The sequence below is a fragment of the Manis pentadactyla genome, chromosome 14, assembly GCF_030020395.1.
Source record: "Manis pentadactyla isolate mManPen7 chromosome 14, mManPen7.hap1, whole genome shotgun sequence".
NCBI classification, from domain to species: domain Eukaryota; kingdom Metazoa; phylum Chordata; class Mammalia; order Pholidota; family Manidae; genus Manis; species Manis pentadactyla.
Genome location: NC_080032.1, coordinates 20,747,714 through 20,771,083, shown reverse-complemented (window position 1 = coordinate 20,771,083; position 23,370 = coordinate 20,747,714). Strand labels below are relative to the sequence as shown.

At 45.9% G+C, this 23,370-nt stretch overlaps 1 protein-coding gene across 3 annotated transcripts in view; it reads left to right on the top strand.

The window, feature by feature from the left end:
- The window catches only part of RPH3A (rabphilin 3A), a 90,226-nt gene that overhangs the window by 29,157 nt on the left and 37,699 nt on the right, over positions 1-23,370 (top strand). For 2 of the 3 annotated variants that reach the window (XM_057491731.1, XM_057491732.1), the window contains 2 exons: positions 4,416-4,504; positions 16,889-17,035. In XM_057491731.1, the coding sequence (XP_057347714.1) occupies positions 4,434-4,504; positions 16,889-17,035 (218 nt within the window). In that variant the 5' untranslated portion in view covers positions 4,416-4,433. Of the gene's footprint in view, positions 1-1,097; positions 1,273-4,415; positions 4,505-16,888; positions 17,036-23,370 lie in introns of those variants that run through there. The other variant, XM_036929412.2, reaches the window with a different exon arrangement.

Genomic DNA, 23,370 nt, shown 5'->3' with positions numbered 1-23,370 from the left:
TACAACTGTTGAATAAACACAGACCTGGACTCTACTCTCATGGATCTTACAGAATAGGTAGAGAGACAAACAGCAAATGAAATACAAATAACAATTGCAAGTCATGATAAGTATTTTAAAGGACAAATAGGATGTAGTGAGAGTAAAAACAGGATGGGTAAAAGGAAGTAACTCAGAGTAGTCAGGGAAGGCTTCCTGGAGGAGGTGACATTTGAGCCAAGACCAGCAGAGCATGAGAAGGAATCAGCCATGTGACAGTGAGAAGAAGATGCTGTCAAGGCAGAGGGAAGAGCAGAGGCAAAAGCTTGGTGACTAGGACAGCCACTGTGACTGGAGCAAAGTTGGAGATACAGTGAGAGTGGCAGACAGAGGATCATGACAGTTTTTGAGGACACAGAGGGGATTTAACTCTTATGTGCAACAGACAGCCATTGAAGCACTTTGTTATTTTTAAATTGTATTAAAAAAATGTTCAATAGCAGGAGACTCATAGACACTGAGAAGTGACTGGTGGTTACCAAGTGACTGGTGGTTGGGGTGGGTGAGTGGGTATGGTGAGGGTGAAAAAGGAGCACAAAAATTCTCAATCATAATATAAGTTGGTCATGGGGATGGTAGTGCAGCATGGGGAATATAGCTGATGATTCTGTAACATCTTCCTATGTTTACAGATAGTAACTGCACTAGTGGGGGGGGGATTTAATAATATGGGTAACTGATGAAGCACTGTGTTGTATACTTGAGACCAATATAAGATTTTATATCAACTATACTTCAATGAAAAGAGGGTTTGTTCATTTTTGAATAACTAACATGATACCTGGTTGTCAATACAAAGGGGTATATTGTGAAAATTCTCCTTCCTTGCTCAGTCTCAGCCACTCAGGCCCCCTCCCCAGAGGCAGGCGATGTTACCAGTTTCTTGTGCATTCTTTGCAGAGATACTTTATGCATACACGGCATGAAGTCTGTTATCACCCCTATCCCCAACCCCCCTGCATCTCCGCCCCCAGCCGGGTCTGCCTGTGGCCACATGACCTCCTTTCTCTGCATTTCCCTCTTCTGGGCCAGGCCAGTTGACCAGAGGTGCTGGGAGATCTGACAGCCCTGGCGGCAAAGCGGAGGTCGCCAGTGCTGTCCAGGATGGCTTCTGGCCTGGAGGGTTGGAGCTGCACTGTTTCCATGGGGCCGTCAGCCAGTGAGTTTGGACTTTGCAGGTGGAATTTTAACAGGAAATGAACTGCCGGTGTGCATGACTGAATGCAGGAGAAGGTGGGTAGCCAGGTTCTTCCTTGAGGGCAACAGAATTTATTGATCACAGTTCCTGGGAGGGGGCTGTGGACCCTTGCCTCAGCCCTCCCTGCCCGCTGGAATCCCCCAAAGGGCCGTGTTTCATCTCAAACGAAAAGCAGGAGGCCAGACATTCAAATGACTGCTCTCCGGGCGGACCAGGGGCAGCTGAGGAAGCTGATTACCAGGGACTGAGGCTCTCGGCACTCATGAGGCAGGGGTCCCAGGGGGGGACCCAGGGCTCCTCACTCAGCTCTTGGCACAGGTGATAACACGACATTAAGGTTTTTGGCAGATTACCTTTGCACTGGAAGCCATCTCTCCTTTCCGTGTTCAAAGTGGTAAGGATGAAATGGTGATAATAATCTGGGAAGATTATGTTAAACACAGGGGAGAAGCAATGACTTTACTGTAAAGGGCCTGATGTCCAACCATTGGCCCTCCTCTCCTCTAGCTTCACCCACCTGAAGATTTAATAATTCTTCAGGCTGTAGCACAGGAAAGATTTCTCTCCCTGTTCACCTCCCAACTTCTCATCTGTCCCACTTCCCAGAAAACAAGGCTGTGTTGTAACAAGACCTTCAGGGAAATTAAGACCCACTGGACACAGTGATCCACCTTCCAAAGTTGTTTTTTTTTTTAAATAAATTAAGTGTAATCTCCATGGTCTCTTTCTCCTTACTCTTTGGCTAGACCTAGGGGAGATGGAAGGAGAGGTTCAGAGAGATCAGCCTGGATAAATTCACCTGGGTGTAGTGTTGATGGAGAAACACATTCATGCACTCAACAAGTATGTATTAAGTGCCTTCTCCATGCCAGGTGCTGCACTAGGTGTTGGAGATTAAGCAGCGAACAAACAGAAGTCCTCCAAGGAGCCTACATCTTAGCAGGGAGATGCAAACACTAGGCAAATAAATATAAGACATGATAAATTTGGGAAGGGATAACAGCTGTGGAGAAAAAGAAATCAGAGTAAAGGGAACCAGAGTAGAGGAGATGGAGAAGGAGGTGTTTTAAATTGAGCAATCAGGGAGGACTCCTTGAGGAGGTGACAATAGCCCTAAACAAAGGAAGAGAGTGAGCCAAGCAAATATTTGCAGGCAGAGTTGCAGGCAGAGGGAGGAGCAAGTGGGAGTGAGCCTGGGGTGTGGGGGGCCGAGTAGGGGGCATGAGGAGTGAGAGAGAAGGAGATCACAAGAAGCCAAGCTCATGCTAAGGAGTTTAGATTTTTTTCTAGGAGCAATAGGGAGCCCTTGAAGACTTTTGAGCAAAAGAGTGAGTGACACAAGCTGATTTACTTTATTTGGAGTGAAGGGAAGGACATAAAGGGCACTGATCTGAAGTGTTCAGCTTGGTGGCTTTTGCAGATGTGCATCCCTGTTTAATGACCATCCGGCTCAAAGTACAGAACATTCTCACCTGACAGAGGCCCTCTCCGGCCTCTCCAAGTCAGCGATGGGTTTGCTCTGATTTCTGTCACCATCAAATAGCTCTGTTCTTTCATGTCAATACCATCAAAAAACATAATCTCTTGTTCTTGGCTTCTTTCACTAGACGTAATGTCTGAGATTCATCCACGTTGTTGTGTACATCAGGAGTTTGTCTGTTCTTCTGACCAGTTTACGGAATATAGACCACGATTTGTTTGTGAATTAGAATAGACCATAATTATTTGTGAATAGGCCACAGTTTATTTATCTACTCTCTTTTGACAGGCATTTGGATTGTTTCTAGTTTTTGGTTATTATGAGTAAAGATGCTATGAATGTTCTCGCACATGTCTTAGAGCATGAACACCTTCCCCTTGGGTGTATACCTAAGAGGGAGACTCTTAAGCCATATGGCAGATGAATGTTTACCTTTAAGAGACCAGTCAAACAGCTTCCCAAAGTGGCAGTGTCATTTTTCCCAACTTTGAGATATAACCCACATATCATACCCTTCACCCATTTAAATGGCTGATACAGTGGCTTTTAGTTTGTTCACAGAGTTGGGCAGTCATCACTACAATCAATCTTAGGACATTCTCATCACCCCCAAAAGAAACCCCGAACCCTTTAGCCATCATCTCCCAGTCTTCCCCACCTTCCCCCTGATGCCAGCAACCACTAATCTACTCCGGGTCTCTGAGGATTTGCCTATCTGGACATTTCTTATAAATGGAACCATATAATACAAGGCCTGTTGTGACTGGCTTCTTTCCCTCAAGGTTCATCCTTTGTGGCATGTCTCAGGACTTCATTCTTTTTATGGTGGAGTAATAGTCTGTTGCAGAGCTAGACCACATTTCATTTATCCGTTCACCAGTGGGTGAATATTGAGTTGTTTCTACTTTGGGGGCATTTATGAACATTTGCATACAAGGTTTTGTGGTGAACATATGTTTTCATTTCTCCTGAGTGGGTAGATACTTAGTGGAATTGATGGGTTATAATGGTAACCGTTTCACCGCGGTGGTATTGTTTTTACAAGCTATGATTTATGTTGGCGAAGATCTTCCTGGTCGCTGTGTGGGGCGTGAACTGAGGTGCTCCAGGGACAGAAGCAGGGGGACCAATGAGGAGACTCCTGTACTAAGCATGTGGGGTTAGTAGTGGGTTGGCTCGGCGTACTAGCAATCCAGGCAGAAAAAAGCAGTGGGCAGTTTCTGGTTCTGTTATGAAGATAAAGCCAATATGATTTTCTGATGGCTTGGGTGCAGAGTATTTTTTTTTTAAAATCAGGGATGATTCCAGGATTTGGGACCTCAAAACTCTGAGACATAAGTGTTTTGGCCTGACGAAGGCCAAGTTGACGGGTACATGAGTCAGATGACATCCTCCAGTAGAATTAAGAACTCTATGACTCTCCCCCTGCTGTGGCCTTGAGTCAGTGAATGAGGTGAAAGTGGCTTAAAGGGAGGGAGCTCTCTGCTCTGATCCATTTCTGCCACGAGGGGCTGTGAGTTTTCCCAGCACGAACTTTCCCTTTGGGTCCTGAAATTCCCAGTCTGGAAAGCGGAGGAGCTGGGTGAAATTCCCTTTCTTCTCTGTACCCCCTGGTCTACAGACATTTCTGGCATGAAATAGAGACTTGAGAAATAATAGTGGCTGACTAACTGTCCTCTCTGGGTCACTGTTTTCCAGGAGCACCGGCCTTCTGCCATGACTGACACCGTATTCAGCACCAGCTCTAGCCGTTGGGTGTGTCCCAGTGACCGACCCCTTCAATCAAAGTAAGTCACTGGGTCTTCTTGGAAGTGATGTGTTGGGATCATTGAGGTCATGATAGTCCTCCACTTCAAGGAGGAAAGGAATTGCAGGGACAGAAATAGAATTTCCTTTCCTGGACTGGGGGAAAAGGACCCCAGTGGGAGTTTTGTTATAGAAACTTCTCCTAAAATGCTATTTTACTACACTGCAAGGTTGGAATAGCAAGATTAAATTCTGAGCTCCATGCTCCAAAGTAGAGGTAGCTGGAGGAATGGTGGTTAAAATCAGACTTGGTTTGGGGTCTAGATCTGAGCTAATTTGCTGTGTGATCACAGGCAAATCTCTTCCCCTCTCTGGGCCTCAGTTTTCTCATCAGTCTAATAAAAAGGCTAGACTAGATCAGAAGTTGCAAACTGGCAGGCTACCAGCTGACTCTGACTTGCGGAAGTGGGTTCCCTATTTTTTTTTTATTTTTGACCTGATCATTTAAAAATTGGGAAATTTCACATAAAAGTAACGTCACTTCTGTATCCTGGAACGTTTATCCCTGAGTCAGTGGTGTGCTGGATCTGTACTGTAGTGGCTCCTGAGAGCGATGTTAAATTTTCAGGAATTTTGCCAGCCAGCTAAACACAGCCATTATTAAAAATTAAGTTACATAGTTTTACACTTAAATTATATTTAACACAAAGGATATAAATACTCAAAATCACTTTTTAATTATTTTACTACATTTTGTTATTCTCTATGTTATATATAGGTCATCAGACCTGCGTGGTGAAATACTATATAAAGGTGCAGTTCTTGCCAGTTCTGCATTCTGTGACATCATATTGGCACACGAAATCAGCCACAGTGGGGCTTTTTCTCCAAATAGTCGATTGTTAAACATTTGCCAGCACACCACTGCCTGAAGTCCTTGACAGTCTAAGTCTGTTGTGTAGCATTCCTATGGGTTTGATCACTCATCATGATGTGTTTCTTTGAACACCTGGTAATTTTTTCTTGTGAACTAAATTTGTGAGAAACCTGAAGATCTACCTTGAGGATATTTTTCTTCAAAGAGATTTGCATTTGGTTCTGCCAGGAGTCAGTGTGATCATCCAAGATGATTTTAGCTCCTCTTGAGGGTCCTGGCTCAGTGTGGGGTGGGACATCTCACATGCAGCTTTGACACCTTGTCAGGAGCTCAAGGTCAGACTCTGCAAGACAGTGCTGGTATTTGTACTGGCTTACTGCTCACAGCTGCCTGTGTGGGACTCAATTTGTTAGGCTTTCTTTTTGGAAAAAAAAAAAAAGCCTTATAAAGGTTCAATTAATATAATACCTCCAACAGTGCACATTTAAAGTAGAATTTGATAATTTAAAACACACACGTATACATGCAAACTATCACAGCAACCAAGGTAATGAACGAATCCATCCATCCTAAAAGCTTCCTTGTCCCCCTTCCTTCTGCTTCCCCATCAATCCCTAGGTAATTGCTAATCTTTCTGTAGCTATAAATTAGTTTGCATTTTTTAGAATTTTGTATAAATGGAATCATACAGTGCATACTTGTTTGGAGAAGGGGAGATATCTCTCTTCTTTCACTCAGCATAATTCATTCATGATCCATCTGTATTGTTTTTCATATCAATAGATTTTTTTTTCCTTTTGATTGCTGAACACTGTTTCATTGTGTGGATATACCACCAATTGTTTATGCATTCATCTATCGATGGACATTTGGGTTATTACCAAATTTTTGGCTAGTACAAATAAAACTTGGTGTAGACACGCCTTGATTTCTCTTGGGTGATTACCTAGGAGCAGAATGTGTCAGTCACATGGCAGATGTATATGACTTTTTAAGGAACTGCCAAACTGTTTTCCAAACTGGCTGTACCATTTAAAATTTGCACCAAAAATGTATGAGCATTCCAGCTTCTCTACCACCTCACCAGCATCTGATAAGATCAGTTTTTTCCATTTTAACCAGTATGTGTGCATAGTAGTATCTCATTGTGGTTTTAATTTGCATTTCTCTAATGACTAATGATGTTGAACATCTTATGTAATTTTGCCATTCATATAACCTCTTTGTTGAATTGTCTGCTCAAATCTCTCATCCATTGTAAAATCAGGTTACTTATCTTCTTGTCACTAAGTTTCACAAGTTTTATTTTTTCATAAATTGTAGATAAAACTCCTTTGCTGGATATACATTTTGCAAATACTTTCTCTTGATCTATGACTTGCCTTTTCTTTTTCATAACAGAATCTTTTAAAGAGGAAAGTTTCTCTTTTGATGAAATCTATTTTGTTTATTTGTTTGGAAAGGTGAAGCAGGTTGGAGAATTCCCTTACTTTCTAGCAATCCCAGAACTGCATTAAAGAAGTTTGCTCTAATTTATCTTGGGCCTAATTATACTTTGGTGAAAGGTCTCTCTGAATATTTGGTCTGTCTACATTCTCTGAAGCTTTTGCTACTTCTACCTAAAACCTCCTCCAGTTCTATTCATCTCTCAGTTTTGAAGACGCTATTGAACTCTTTCGGTTTCCTTTTCAAACAGGAATTCTAGTTTGCCAAGCCCTTCGAATGACGTCCTCTTAAAGCCAAACTTACTTTGTGGAGAATAGTCCGTCAGCCAAATTTGTGTCTCTGTAAAGATAAACAGTTGCCTGGAGGGTGAATGGAGCAAAATATTTATTTTATTTAAGAAATGTCAGTTAATTAAAATCCCATCCATCACAGTTCACTTTAGTCAATATGAAGCCAAACAATTTGCCTTACAATTAAATTAGAATCATTCAAACAGTCTGGGTGCAGTTTCATTAAAGTGCTCCTGGACTGCTGGGAAACATCTTGGCATTCTGAATGCATCCGGCTGGCTTGATTGCTACTGCATTTTCTTCAGATATTAAAATTATTTCCCATAAATGCTAATGGATGAATTATAGTCATCACACATGCTATCTAGTCTGCTGCAGTGGCGATATGCTAATGCAGACATTTCTGATGTCTTTCTCCAGTAAATTAAGAAATCTAGTTTTAATTAACTGCTGGCTAGCCAGATACACTTCCTGCTTTTGTGATTTTTCAAATGCCTTCCTTTCTCAGCCTCCTTGAATCGAATGATGGCGTTTGAAACACAATTGTGATTGTTTGAAAGAAGTGAAAATGTATCTGCTTCTTGCGAGGGGAGGGCAGTGGTTCAACTCTCTATGTTGAGATACATGGGAGAAATACTAGTCTCTAAAAGTTGATATTTCTCTATAGCATTCAAGTCTGCAAACTAGAAAGTATCAGAGGTCAGAGGTGGAAACTGAGGCATAAAGAGAGGACATGACCAAAAAAAAAAGAAAAAGAAAAAAAAAAAAAGAGAGAGAGAACATGACATGCCTATGATTGCACACCTTGTAAATGGTGATGCTGGTCCCCTTTCTAAAATGGCAGAAACTGCTTCCCCAAACTGGGGCATAGCAAGTGCTACTTTAGGATCATCCAATTACTGTTCAGGGTTCATCACCCTAACCTCAGCGTGCTCCTTTCCTCCCAGTGTTCAAAACAACAGAAACCGAGAATGATGTTGGCCATGTTACCATTAAGTGATTTCTCTTTAGTACCAAACCTATTATCCAAATACAGAAATAATGAGCTCAGCTAATTGATAAGCTCAACTATCATCTAACCAAGCTAGTGAAAGTTATGGATTTTACAACCTTATATCTCAGCAGCCTTGTTTTAGTTGTGTTAAAATAAAGTAATAATAACTGAAAAAGAAAGGAATTAGGTCATTTTTATAATTTAAACTGTGTGGTTGTTGCATCAGATAGTGTTGGTATTGTTATGAGATTTCTTTCCTAAGCTTTTTTCTTTTTTCTTTTTCTTCTTACTTTGCCTTCCTTCAGTGATAAAGAACAGTGAGTATTTTATGATACTTCATTTTTCTATGAACTGAATTTTATTTCTTCTCTGATCAAAATGGCTTGCCCCTAAAGAGTTAAAAAAGGACCTGGTAATCTTACATATTTTTTTAAAAATCCAGGTTATTAAAAGAAAACACACACCCCTCTTGAGAAAAACTATGAAATGAAAAGAAATCTTGATGAAAGGAGGTAAGTCTTCCTTAGGAGAGCCTCCAATTTAATTCTTGTTAGCAATTTGTGGGATTCCAGCAAGTTGTATTGACCACTCTGTGCCTCTGTTTCTGCAGTATTTCACCAGAGCACAGTGTTCTTAGAGAAAGAAAATGGTAACTGATAAAACTTCTTTCATTAATAAAAGATGATGATAAACAGAGAGCTTTGGGAAGTTATGTGCTGTACATACGGTCTCTGTCCCCTCACGGGAGGTCAGCCTGATTTCCCATGGAAATGCCTTTGACTCAGAAGCCCTGTCTTTGCTCACTACTTTTGGGTTTTAAATTGGATTCATTTCCCAAATATGCATGACAGATTGGATGCTGGGTCCAACAAATGAACAGTCAGGCTGCAGAGCAGACGGGCTTCGGTTTTGTATGCACATTCAGAAACTCTGAAAAGTCCGTTTTTCCCTCCATCATGGGGAAGCTATCACAAAGCCACAAGCAGAGTGCTGGGTCGGGTGGCAGAAGATGCAGTTCAGCGTCCTGTTCTGATACTCAATGTCAGTGTGACCTTGGGCAATGCCCTTCACCTCCTTGGGCCCTGGCTATCGCCTTTGAAAAATGGGTGCAATAACCCTACACTTCCTCCATCACCAGGTGGTAGTAAGATCAAATGAGATGCACAGGAAAGCTTTGTAAACTGTAAAGCACTAAGCAAAGTCAGAGGAGGGTATGAATCACAGCCTTGCCTTACCCCTGTGTGTATATGCACACACACACACACACACACACACACACACACATTGTGTGTGTGTGTGTGTGTGTGTGCATATATGTATATATATATAATGCCTGCATCATTTGTTCAGATTTTTTGGTCCCTAATGACCATATCGTCCAGCTCAGAATCCTGTAAAGGTTTTCTTAACACTAGCACTTAACTAGGTGACCTGGGGAAATTATTCTCCTGGCTCTTGCTCAAATAGGGGCTTTGAATGAGCTCATTGCTAAAGATCATTTGAATGTTCTATAATCTCTGTTGTCGGCTGGTAAGACTCTGGCCAGACAAGATCTACTTTTTATGAATAGCATGAGTATATTATTCAGACATGCCAGGGATAGATGCCTAGGCATTGTTAGATTATGAATATGAACATCATAAGAGAGAACTTCATGATTCCAGAGAGTCCCAAGGCTCTTGAAGGCTTCCTGAATGCTGAAAAGTTGCAAGGTAGCGGATATGTTCATCCACCCCCCTCTCTCTTTCATCCCCTCCCACCCTTCCCCCTCCTCCTTTTCTCACTCCCCTGATTCATTAGAAAATACAAAGTGCCTACCAGGTATCAAGCACGGTACTAAGCACCAGGGATGCAGAGATAACCAAAGCATGAGGGTGTGTCCAGTAGGGTCTACAAACAAACAAGCAGCCAGTCACCAACAAACACACTCCAGTTTTCAAGGGGCTGTTGTAGCAGAATCACAGTGGGCCATGAGAGCACACGGAGAGGCACCTAGCCCAGACTTCTTGGAAGAAGTGATGTGTAAGCTGAGAACAGGTGAAGGAGGAGCAAGAAGAAGAGATAAAGGAGTTCCAGGTAGGGGAACAGCATGTGCAAAAGTCCAAGTATGAGAGAAAACATGGCATTTTAGAAGAACTCAGTGGAACTCAGCCTGGCTTGAAGGGCTAGCAGGTGCCTGAGAGTCCCCTCAGCATTCTGAAGGGAGTTGGGGAACACAGCATCCCTCCTGCACCCCCTTTAGTCTGGTAAGGGTAAATTTCACCCAAAAGGGCCTTTATACTAATAGGGCATGTGTAAAATGTTCTGTGGGGTGGCCCCTCCTTCCCCATCCTTTCTTTCGGGGATTCATTAAAATCTCATTCATTGAGCTGTAAACAGACTTCCTGCTGACACCTGCCTATGTCTGCATCTGCATCCTGAGGGAACGGGGTGGGAGTAGAGAAGAAAGGAAAGAAAAAGGATTAATTTTCCACACACCGCTGCTGTTTAATACTTTCCGAGCCTTCATGCCCTGACAGCACTTCCATCCTCCCACTCCTTTTGGAAGTTATATTTTATTAATGGAGACACCTGGTGGGTATTTGTTATGTGACTATTGTGTGCATGAAATGAAGAACTAAGGTGGGGAGCCAAAAGGAGGTGGGTGTCTGCCCTTGTGCAGCATTTTAGGGAGCAATATCTGTGAGGGACTTCTACATGGGGTCAGGACTAATTTCCTTTCATGTTGAGGGCCACTGGTACTGACTGTGGTGAGAGAGTTTGTTCAGACCCTTTCTAGATGCACCTAAGCAAGTATATTCAGGTACCAGATGAAGTATATCCAGAATTCTGGTTTCTTGAGTCTCTGTCCATACTCCCCCCACATATGTTTCTCAGCAATTTCCTTCCTTTTCCTGAGTGTCAGGCATCTGGAAAGCATGCCAATCAACTGCAGTGATCTTTAGACTCTTTGTTAACAGTGAAAACGCTTTCTCTACATAATATTTTATTCAGAAATAAATATATAAGACAGATTAAGAGTGGAGCTGGATAAAGACTTTTAGTAGCTGAAAGCATTGAACTTATCATGGTGAACTTAATGCAACTATAAGTTAAAATAATACCAAAGTGTAAAATAAATGTAGGGAGCCTAACGAATTCACTTTTTTGTTGTTGTTGTTGCCATAATGGATATTGCATCCGTTAGCTTTTGCTGTGTAACAAACCGTCTTAAAACTCAATGGCATAGAACAACAATCGTTTATTCTCAGGAATCTGGACTTGGCTGGTGGCTCTGCTCATCTTGGCTGCACTAGCTCATGCATCAGACGGTTGGCTGATCTAGATTGGCCGTAGCTGGAATGACCCAGATCTGCTCCACGTGCCTCTCATCCTCCAACAGGCTGTCCTGGGCTTGTATCATGGTCATGGCAGAGATATGAGAGAAAGCAGAAACACATAAGGCCTTTGTAGGCTTAGCCTTGGGACTAGCATAACATCACTCCCCTGCATTTTACAGGCCAAAGCAAGTCATAAGTCCAGGCAGGATTCACGGGGTAGGAAAAAGAGACTTTGACTCTGGTGAGAGCCATTTCAAATTCACATGGCAAAGGGCATGGATATTTAGAAGGGTGAAGTATTGAGGTTTACAATGCAATAAACCACATTTCATGTTTTTATTAAATATCAAATATTAATTCTTAAAAAAAATTTTTTTTTCTTTTTCTTTTCTTTACTGGTATCCTTGCTTTGCTAATGTTGGGAATCCAGCATTGCCATCTGGCTGAAGTGAGGATGGGGGCCCTACCTGCCCTCTCTGCTCCTCTATCCCCCAGTCCCCTGCAGCCCTTGAGATCCCTCCACAGAACTGTGGAGCAGTTTGAAACCAGTGGCTTAGACAGTTTGGGCGAATAGGAGTAGGTGGCTTTCAGTGTTTCTCCAGGAAGCATTACCTTAAGTATGTGAATAAGAGTGGAGACAGGCCAGCCTTTTTGTTTTGAGAAAAGTCTACACAGGCCAGCCTTTTTTGCCCTGACCTTCTCAGCCAGTAAGCCAGGGGTCTCTTCTCAGGCAGTCTCGGAGGGTCCGGAGTAGTTGCCCATCAGGAAACAGACATGAAATCATTCCCACTTAATAGATCCAGAAACTGACACTGAGAGTGGTGCAGAGCCCCAGCATGCCCTGCATATAAGCCGCAGCCCCAGGATCCTAATCTTGAACTCTGCCAAGTCAAGGAGGGCTCAGGCTGGTGTGCAGTAGGCACTCTGGGTACTTTCTGGATTGGATACCATGCTCCGAGTGTATCAGATGGCTTTGGTCTTTGACAAGATCCCAATACTGGACTCTGGTCTTAAGGATGCAGAGCTGGAACCCTGTGCCTAGAGCCCCTTGGTAAGGGAGCCACCATCCTGTCACAGGAGAATTCTTGAGGCCCCTATGCTCACAATGATCCCTACCCCAGGGGAGGCCCAGAGAGGCCCCTTCTCTCCCTTGAGAGCAAAGGCTTTAGTTTGAAAAACCATCTCATTTCCCTCTGCTTGCTTTTGGAATTAAAACACGAAAACCCACAGGAGACTTGTGAGCCCCCACTGAGACCAATCAGTGACATTTTCAAACACTGGATGAGCTGTTTGTCAACTGTGTTTTTTGGAGCAGAGGAGGGGGGAAGGGTCTGGAGAGATGCCGGCAGTCTCCAGCAGGCCTTCTGCTTGTTTGCAGATGGAGGCGATTACCCTGGGCAAGCCCTCTTGGGGTTCCCATCCCTTCTTGTGTGTCTGGAGCCATGCATTTCTCCCAGCACCTGTTTCCTGTGTACACTGACCCCAGTGAGTTACAGGTTCAGGGAGAGGCATTGGCTTGAGGGCTATCCCACAGCTGCCTAAGCCCAAGGTCAGATTGTGAGCTGCAGGAACATGCCCTTAGATGGGTCTCCGCTGGGTACAAAGTCCAACCAGCATCTCACCTGTGCTTTGGTCACTGAGCTGCTTTGCAGGAAATAAATGGGAGAGAATGAAGGAGGAAAAGTGGGCTTGAAGGAAGGAAGAATAGGGATAGTCAAGACATCCATTTCCATGGAAACCAGAGTTCCCACGAATACGGCTCTTTGGGAAGGATGGATGGTCTTCATTATGCTAGAGTCCAGTGTAGCCTTTAAAAGTAATGGGAAGAAACATCATGCTGAGGGATATCAGCATAAGGAAGAGCTTCCCAGCAGAACGGCACAGATGCCTTATCAGAGAGTGAGGTCTCCATCATGGGGAGCATTCAAGCAAGGCTAGAAGGACCCCTGCTAGGGAGGCTGTGGCAGACAGACTTTCAGGTGATCCCCAGTGGTCCCCACCTCTTGGTGTTCATGCTTTAATGCAATCCCCTCACCTTGAGTGTGGCCAGGACCTGGGATGTGTTTCTAATCTATAGAGTATGGCAAAGGGGATGGGATGTCACCCTTGTAATTACATTATGTTACTAAGACTCTGTCTCAGTCAACGGGAACGAGAGATTCACCTGGCATGGATAATGAAGGAAGCAGCCCACAGGCTGAAGCTGGAGGGCCCCACTTGGTTAGGGATGGCAGGTTGCCTCCAGGACCTGGGTGTGGCCTCTTGCCAAGCAAAAGCCAAGGCTTTACCCAGTTGCTAGGAAATGAATTCTGCCGAAACCCAAATTTTCCTGGAAGCGGATTCTTTGCCAGTCAAACCTCCAAATGAGAACACAGCCCAGCTGACACCTGATTGCAGCTTTGTGAGATGCCAAGCAGTGTCTAAGTCTCTAAGCGAAACCTGGACTCCTGACATGGAAACTGTGAGATAATAAATGTGTGTTGTTTTAAGCCCTTATGTTTGTAATAATTTGTTATGCAGTATTATGAATAGAAAATGTATGCAGACACTTGTATGCAGATGGGGCTTTATGCCACCTTGTCTTTATCCTCTAGCTGGGCTGGTTTTTGCAGTTATCTAATGCTGCTGAACAAATCACCTCAAATTTAGCGGCTTAAACAACAGCAACCACTCATTACATCTCACAATTTCTGTTGGTAGGAATTTGAGAGTGGCTTGGGCTAGATGGTTCTGGTACAGTTTCTTATGCCATTGTAGTCGTATGTCAGCTGGGGTTGCAGTGATCAGAGGATCTGATGAGGGCTGGAAGTTTGCACAGCTGCCAAATTGGTGCTGGTTGTTGGCTGGGGGCCTTGGTTCCTTTCGACGTGGGCCCCTCCACAGGGATGTTTGAGTGTCCTCATGACATGGCGTCTGGCTTTCCTAGAGTGAATGATCCAAGAGACCAAGATGGAAGCTGTGATGCCTTTTATGACCTAGCCTTGGAAGCCACACATTGCCACTTCCACTGTATTTAGTTGGTGACACGGGACCAGTCAGGATTCGGTGGGGAGGGTGTGACTCCCAGGAGAAAGGGCTCCTAGGGGACCATCTTACAGGCTGGCTGCCATATTGCTCTTCATTTACCTCCTCAGGCACCCTTCCTTCTCTCTCCTTTGCAAAGCCCATTCATTCCCTCTGGCAGGCCAAGTCTCTTCCTCTGCCTTCCCCTTACTCATTGCAGCTTATCTTGGAGGTCTCAGCAGGGGCCAGCCCCAGCTTTGTGGGGCCTGGAGCTTATGCAATTCAGGGGGCCCTCTTCAAGATAAAGAAGACAAAAATATCTTGATTTTGTAAGTTTTTGAGATTACATGGTCATTACTGAGGCCCTTCCCAGGATTTTGGAAGGTGACTGAGCAAACAAAGAATTCCATATTTAAGCTTTGCCAGCATCACTGTAAATCATCAGGAGCCCAGAATGATGTCAGAGAATGCTCCTTGGTCCCCTAGACTAAGAAACTGCCATTGCTTCAGCCTTTCCATGGCTCACACTTATAATTAGACATTTAACATCCCTTTTGGCCACAGGGACCATGTTTTATTCAAAACCTTTCTGGGCTCATTGTCAGATATTATTCTAAATACCATTGACACAACAGTGACACAAACGGGGCTCCAGCCCTCCTGGAACCTACATTCTGGTGGGGGCAAGAAATGGAATAAACAGGTAAACTACAAAAAATTTTTTAAAGATTTTTTCAACTAGTGGCGGATGCAATGAAGAAAGCAAACCTGGGCAAGTGAGGTCAGGGAAGGCCTCTTTGAGGAGTTGACATTTAAGCCAAGACCTGAATGATGAGAAGCCAGCCATGGGAAGATCTGGGGAAAGAAGTGCTCCTGGTGGGGGAACAAGTGCAAAGGCCCTGAGGCATATATAAGGTTTTCATGTTTAAGACTGAGCAGGGAGGCCAGGGCTAGTGATAAGGGAGAACCCCCCTCCACCAGTCAGGGCGGGGGTTGGGGGCCAATAAAGATTGAGAGGCAGGTCGGGGACAGACCAGGTGGGACTTTACAGATGGGCAAGAACACTGGGTTATTTTCATTAAGGTACATTTTAAAGTGCACAATAGCACTTAGCATATTCACAATGTTGTGCAACCACCCCCCCTATCTAGTTCTGAGTTTGATTCTAAATCAGTGAGAAGCTGTGGGAGGGTCTGAGCAGCATCCGGCAGAGGCCCCTGCCCCAAGGGGAGGTGTGTTTCCACCAGCACTTCCCCCGGCCACACCCGCATGGCCCCCAGACATCTGCTTCCCTTTGCTTTGAACTCCTTCTCTAAGTTGGGAGGATGGAAGGGGAGGCGGGGGAGGGAGGAAGATCGGGCTTTTAATTTCCAACTTTGAGTGTCAAAAGGCAATTTCATGCCTGCTGACATGATTAGAGCAGTGGAAGTAATAGAAGCTGGCAGCTAATGGGGTGCTGGCTCCTGAGGATTCGTAGTTACTGATTTTTTTTTTTTTCCCCAACAGGGACAAGAATTTCTAGTAGTGTTTAACCCTGCAGTCCACTCAGGTGATGCACTCAGTGCCTGGGTATGGAGCAGCTGTCAGTGGAGAGATAACAATTTGCCCTAGAGCACAGCGTCAGCGCTCCTCCCAGCAGCCCCCGATCCTCTGCTTGGTCACCCACGCTACTGGTTGGGCATTCAATTCCCTCCATATTGTGGAGGTTAAGTGTACAGGCCACCCAGGTCTGAATTCCACCTCACCACTTCCCAGCCACATGCCCCCCGGGCAAGTGGTCTCAGTTCTCCATATCCGAGTTGCCTAAACAGTAAATGGACAACATCAATCCTGCCTTGTCGGGTTGCTGTGAGGATGGAATGAGGCATGTGGGCACACAGCAGGGGCTGTGTCAGCATGTGCTTTTAAAACAAGAAAAGCCAAGAAGACCACAGGATGGAACTCAAAATGCTACAATAGCTTTTGAGGCTAGGAACCTGGGTATTTCTGTGACATCAAGAGATTTTTTATGAACCTAGTTGGCAATGAGTTAACATTCATTTTTTAAGAAATCTGTAGCCCAAGCAAAACACCTGGGCCAGGCCGGGGCTGGCATTAACCTGAGACCCAGGGCTTCCAACCACCGTCCCAGAATTGTTTCCATTCCAACCATAGGCAGCAACTGTTCTGGATCCTTTTCCTGAGAATCCCACTACCCTCCGGGTTTCCATGAGCTTCCTGCAAATGCAGCTCACAGCGTCTACCATGTGCTAGCCACTTAACAAAAATAAACTCATCAGAGCCCTGTGAGGGAGGTATGTGTGTCCCGTTGCCCAGATGAGCAAACTGAGATGCCGAGAGGTGGTTCTTTGGCCCAGAGTCTCCCAGCTGGAGAGTCTCCCAGAGGAGATGGGAGCCGAGGTTTACCAGAGTCCAGGGCGTGGGGCCTGGCTCGCACTCCACAGAGCCTCCTGGCTTTTCTCTCCAGCCTCACGCCTTCCCAAATTACCTTTCAGGCTCCAGGCAGGCTGGCCCGTCCATCCCAGTGGTCAGCCCGACAGACAGAGGAAGCAGGAAGAGCTGACGGATGAGGAGAAGGAAATCATCAACAGGGTGATCGCTCGGGCTGAGAAAATGGAAGAGATGGAGCAGGAACGAATTGGGTGAGGCTTGCACTCCGTGCATTTGGACAGCGCCAAGGCGTGGGGGCCAGGAGGCTGTGCTGCACACGGTGGGAGCTGGCATGGGGCAGGGCTGCCTCTGGGGTCTGTCTTCTGTGACACACCAGGCCACCCACCCAGGCAGAAGTGGAATCCTTGTTGCATGCCATGCAGTGGGCGAGCAGGAAGACGGGAAAGAGAAAGAATGAGAGTGGGCAGGGGCTGGCTGGGGAGGGGTACTGAGGCTGGGAGAGGGGGTTCTGCTCACAGGGAGATGGGGGCTTGTCGCTGGAGACTTGGTGGGGGGCAGTGGGCTCAGGTGTCTTAGCCAATCTCACCTGCGTAGAAATATGTTCCAGAGACACTGGCCATGTCAATGCCAGAATGTATAGCGGAGGGAGAAGTAAGGAGAGAGGATGTCTAAGGGACAGTATGTGAAAGAAAGTAAATAAGACAATTGGAAAAAATCAATCCCCAAAGAGGGAGACAGTGGAAATTAACCTGGTGGCCATGGACTTGAAGAACCCGGGGATCCGTCCTGGCCCCCCACTTACCTTAGCCGTGTGCTCCTGGCTTGGGCACGCAGCTCCGCCTGTCTGACCCTCTGCTGGCTCACTCGCAGCAGGGGGAAAAACAACAGTAATTGGCCCCCAGGGTTGTAGGTAGGAAGGGGAAAGATGCGCATTCGGTTCCTGGCCCAGGCCCTGGGAATACTTCATGGTTAGTAAATAGTAAGAAGATGGGAAAAAAGTGGGGTGTGTGGGGCAGAGCCTTAAAAAAATGTATGTGAGAAGAGAGGCAAGGGCTATAAGGAAGATGTGTAGCTGTGTCTGAGAGTGACAAAATCAGTGAGAAGGACAGTGCTGGAGAGAGAGGGAGGGGGTGGGGGTGGACTTGGGAAGGGAGGAGGGGGGCACCCAGGTGATCGTGGAGGAGCTGGGACGGGGGCGACAGTGTCGTGTGTCTGTGGGTGGGAACTTCCGCTGCCAGAGTGCCGGGCGGTGGAGGGGTCCTCCGATACTGGGGCTTCAGATGGGAAATGGGAGGGGTTGCCGGGAAGCCCCTCCCCACCCTTCTGCCAGGGCCAGCCTTTGCCAAGGGCTTACAAGGGATTTAGACACAGAGGTGCCAGTTTCTCTCCCCACTCACACACTCACCTAGGGGTTAATGAGGGCTTTGGGGGAAAATGATGTCATGAACACGCAGGAAGTGGATGCCTTTGATTTGAGCCTCTGTAAATAATTTTACTCCAGGCCGGCTGGGGAGGGGAGGGCTGCCGCTGACAAGCAACAGATGCCCACCACGGCGTGGCAGCTACTTAGGAGGCCCTCCGTCAGCTTTCTCGGGAGGTTGCTTTTTTAATTTTGCTTTTATAAAGCTCTGTCAGGAGTGGGCTTGTCCAGGCTGGAGGTCTTGAGCGTGCCTGTGTGCGTGTATGTTTTCACTTCACCCAACAATGGGCCTCAGCCATGTGGGAAGGAGGAAATGGATGTCGGAGGTAAACACCTGCAAGCAAGAGCTCCCCTCTCAGCCTCTTCCCAGCACAGCACTCACGACCAGATAACATATTTTATAGTTTATGTATTTAGTTTTACCAGTGTATTTCTCTCCCTGTTAGATTATAAGATTCGGAGAGTGGAGATTTTTGCCTGCTTTGTTCCCCACTGAAGCCCCAGAGCCTGGTAGATAGTAGGTGTGCAGTAAGTTATTTTATTGAGTGAATGAGTGAAAATGGCAGATGATGCTGCCCCCAATTTCTTTCTATAGCTCTTGCGGCCAAGAGGCGGAGAGTTTAGAATTTTCTAGTCCAGGATCCAAATTCCCAGGGAAGGCACTCTGACTGACTGGTTTATGTCAGGTGCTATCTCTCATCCAATGAACGGTGGCCTAGGGTGCTGGCCATGTTGTACAAATGTAGCCTCTGGGCTGTCTCTGCAGGTACAGTTCAGGGGGTCCCTGTGGACTGAGCAGATTCCATCTTGAATATTCTAGAAACAGGATAGATGGGACCTCTGCCGTGTCTTCCATGTCTTGTCATACAGCCTCAGCTAACCTGGTGATATGGTAGGATAGCTTAGTGCTTAATCACTATGGCCCCAGAGTTGGAGAGACCAGGTTCACATTCCAGCTTTACCATTTACCGCCCATGTGATCTTAGGTCAACCACTTTACCTCTTTGTGTCCCAGTTTCCTCATCTGCAAAATAAGGACAGTATATTAGCACATACTTCTCAATGAGTGTTTAATTAGCATGCAAAGGATTATCATGGTGCCTGGCACAGAGCACACGCTCAATAAGTGGTGGCAATCATTTAACTATGAATTTCCTGAGAAGTCTGTTTTTGACACTAGCCAAAGCCTATGTTCTAGAATTATGCCCCCAAGACTGCTATTTGGCAAGCCCTGGAATTCCAGCAGCCCCTGACTTCCCTGAAGAAGATTTGAGAGGCTTCCAGGGAAGCTGGGCCAAGCCCATGGTGACAGAGTGTCCCTTTGCTGAGATGGTGTGCCTTCTGCCAGAGTGAGGAGGACAGTCCTGGGCACTCTGGCTGTGACCGTTTCCTGGAGCCCTTCCAGCAGCCTGCGTTCTCTAGTAGCCTCACCAGAGCCCAACTCAATGCTGTTTGTGTCCTTTGTGCTAAAATCTGCCCTGATTTCCATTCTACCCACACTTCCTGGGAGGGGATCAGAGCAGTGTCAGATGAAAGCAAAGCAACCGATCAGACATGAAGCAGGGCTGAAAACGGGGTGTCGTTAGGGCTCCCACTTCAAAACCCGAGGCTCTCGGTCAGTGAGCCCTTGGGGCCTCTGCTTCCCCACCCATTCAGTGAGGTGGTCAGTTTGATTCTCATGGTTCTTCCTGATCAGACTCTATAGTGTTTGGCTGTGTCTGGGGGACCCCATACAGCGCTGCTGGCTGGCCCTTCGCAGAGCAAATGAGCTCCTCCTGTTGAAACTGCAGATGTATCTGTGAGCCCTTCTGGGTCAGGACACCAGCTCTATGATGCTGAATCTTCTGTTACCTGAGTGAAAGCCATCTGGGAGAGGTGTAAAATCATTGTTAATAAACATAATAAAAAAACTCCATAATGGATACCATTTATGGAGACCTATGTGCCAAGCACTGAATCTAAAAACTTGATGTGAATTAACTGCTTTTCTGAACCCTATCAAGTAGGTGTTTTTATTGTCCCCATTTTGCAGGTGAGGAAATAAGCTTAGAGAGGTCAAATCACTTGCAAAGGCCACATATAGCTGAGGTAATACACCCGCACACACGCTCTCCCACTGGCCACTCTAGAATTTTACTGTTAACTATCAGGTGTCTTTCCTGAAGACCTGGTCCCAGATTCTTAGACCCTGCAGAACATGGAAATTTTTAAAGGTCATCTTTGGAGGGGACATTTAGGGATCTAGAAGCTGGAGCCCCTTCTGGGCTGACCCAGGGCTTTCTTCCAGATTGTATTAACCTGTTTGAACCTCCAGAGCTGCCTGAACTGGGGTGCACACTAAGAGTTCCGGGGACAGTTGCCCACAGGCCTTCCCAGGAAGCACTGCCTCTCTGGAGCCACAGGCCGTGCAGCAGCCCAGAGCTGCTGCCCTCCCTGGAGCCTCTTTGCTGCTGGCCAAGGAGTTGCCTAGACCTTCATCACCTCTTGGCCACACAACCCAGCTCTGCTCTTCTCAGCATCCCCACAGGGAAAGACAACAGCCAAAAGGGAAACTCATTAAACAGCCTCTCCCCCCACCCACCCACAACATTCCTTATTCAAGCACTAAGTGGGATCTCAGAGTCTATTTTGCATGCCCTGATGGCTACAGACTTTCTATTATTAGGACACTCTGCCTGCAAGAAAGGAGATCAATTCCAGTGAGTTTTGTTTTGGTTATCTCTTGCTGCATAACAAATCCCCAGAGCCACGTGACTCAAAGCAACAATCAGTATATTATTTTTCATCATTCTGTGGGTTGAAAACTCAGGCAGGGCTCTGCTGGGCAGGTTTTCTGCTCCAGGTGGCATGGGCGGGAGGAGCTCCTTCAGTTTCATTCAGCTGGTGGCTGGGCTGGGCCGGAAGGGCCAGGAAGGCTCCACTCCCATGGCTGTGCCTCAGTTTCTCTTTGTAGCCCTCCCCATGGGATTTTCCTTATTCAGAAGTTTGGCCTGAGCTCCTTTACATGGTGGCTGGCTCTCAAGAGAGCAAAGGTGGAAGTTTCCAGGGTTCTTAACAGCTAGGTCTTAAACTGGTAGGGCATCGCTCTACCACGTTCTCTTGGGAAATGGGCCCCTTCTCCTTGTGGAAGAAGGACTTACCCCACCAGGGAATGAAGGTGTTAATGGAGGCCATCTTTGGAGATTCTACCATATTACTCAAAAAAGGGAATTTAATATAAAGATTCAGAGTATCTCAAGGGATCCAAGGGCGGAAACACAGCCTAGGCTCATGCTCCCTTTCCCATGTGTCTGAAAATATTCCCATGCTATACCTCCCTGGTTTTATAGCTCCTCTTAGTCCTAATTCCAGACTAGCAGGGAAGGAACTGATTGGTTCAGCTCACCTCGAGCACCTATCTCTTGGCCAATCAGCTGTGGCCAGAGGTGCCAGGCTCTACAAACATAGCTGTTGAGTGCTTCTCCTGAGTGTGAAAAGGGCCTCTGTGAGTTGGACAGATGCCCATGGGGTGTCCACAGGATGTTTAGACTGTATTAAGTCTGGAATTAAACATTTTCCTGGAAAGTCTGCGGTTTGGGATTTTGTTTTGTTTTTTCCCAGTGGTAGGTCCCTCTGCATCCTTATTATATTTCTTTCTGTCCAGAGCCTCTCAAAGGCATTGGCTCACATATCCTGCCTGCGAAGGGGCAGGCAGTGGGGTGGCTTCCATTCAAAGTCAACTTCCCTAAACAGATGGGCCCAAAAAAGTAATTAGGATTTGTCATTAACCTTGGTCTCCAGATGCTGTGATGGAGGAGATGTTAGAAAGACACAGGACGACCTGTTGTTGTCAGAATCTGCTGGATTCCTATCACCTCCCCATCTCAGTTCCACCATCCCCTCTATTTTTGGCACAGAATTTTTCCAAAATGTGGACAGAGGGAGAAGTAAGTAATAATACTTGGAACTTGTCACATTTAATTAGGTAGGCATCTTTCCTGTGGTTTTACAGGCTGACAATAAGCCTGGTCACTCTCCTCTTTCTAAAGGAGGACCCCCACCCCCAACCACCACCATTTTTATGACCTAGAGTCCTAGGTGTTCTGTGGGAAGAATTCAGGAGGGTTGTGGCATCTTTATATACAGACACATTTATGCATGTATCTGTGTGGATTTTTTGAGAGAAAATATACATAGATTTCATCAAGTTTTAAGGGGACTCTGAACCCCCTGATGTTAAGAACTTCTGTGTAGTATCCAGGGATTGGATTGGTGCTTTCTAATGTCCTAAGCCTGAATACTTTGACAGAATCTGTTTGTATAAAATCAATGTGGAAGTCTTCTTAATTGCTTAAGTATCCCAGTGCCTGGCATAAAAGAGAATGAATGAGTGAACACTGGATGAACCCTAAACCCTAAGCCTCTCACTGAATCACATCAACCTCTTGGACTCCCAGATCTCATCTGTAAAATGGGGAGTTGGACCAAGTGGTCCCCAGGTCCCTCCAGCCCAGGGTTTTTCAACCTCGGCACTATCTACATTTGGAGACAGATAGGTCTTTACGGTGGGAGCCATCCTGGGCATTGCAGTTTTGAGCAGCATCTCTGGTTCCCACCCTCTAGATGCCTGCAGTGACCCCCCTCCCCCACCTAGCTGTAACACCCTGAAATATCTCCAGACTTGACACATGGGTCCTGAAGGGCCAGGTCACCCCCTGCTGAGAACCACCGCACTAGCCCTTGTGTCAGGGGGTTCACAAAAAGGAGAAGAAGCAGACTTGAGGATTTTCTTGCACATGCCCACCTGCACGGGAAACAGTAACAACAGGCCACTCTAACAAAGCATCACGTGCTGACACTGTGCTCAGAGCTTTATGTAGACTCATTTGTGTAACTTCACAGCAGCCCTACATGTTAGGCCACATTATTATCGTTCCCATTTTACAGGTGAGGAAACTGAGGCACAGAGAGTTTAAGCCACTTGCCCAGGTTAACAAGAGATAGAATTGGGATTATGAACCTAGGCTGACTGGCTCCATAGTTAAAGTCTTATTCTGCTAGTCTATGTTTAGAGAGAGGCAAGTCTTTACTGCCAAGCACTGTGCAAGGAGCTTTCAAATACATTGTATTTCCCTTAATCCTCATAATGTCTTTGCCAAGAGACAGACTATAGTCTCTGCTTTACAG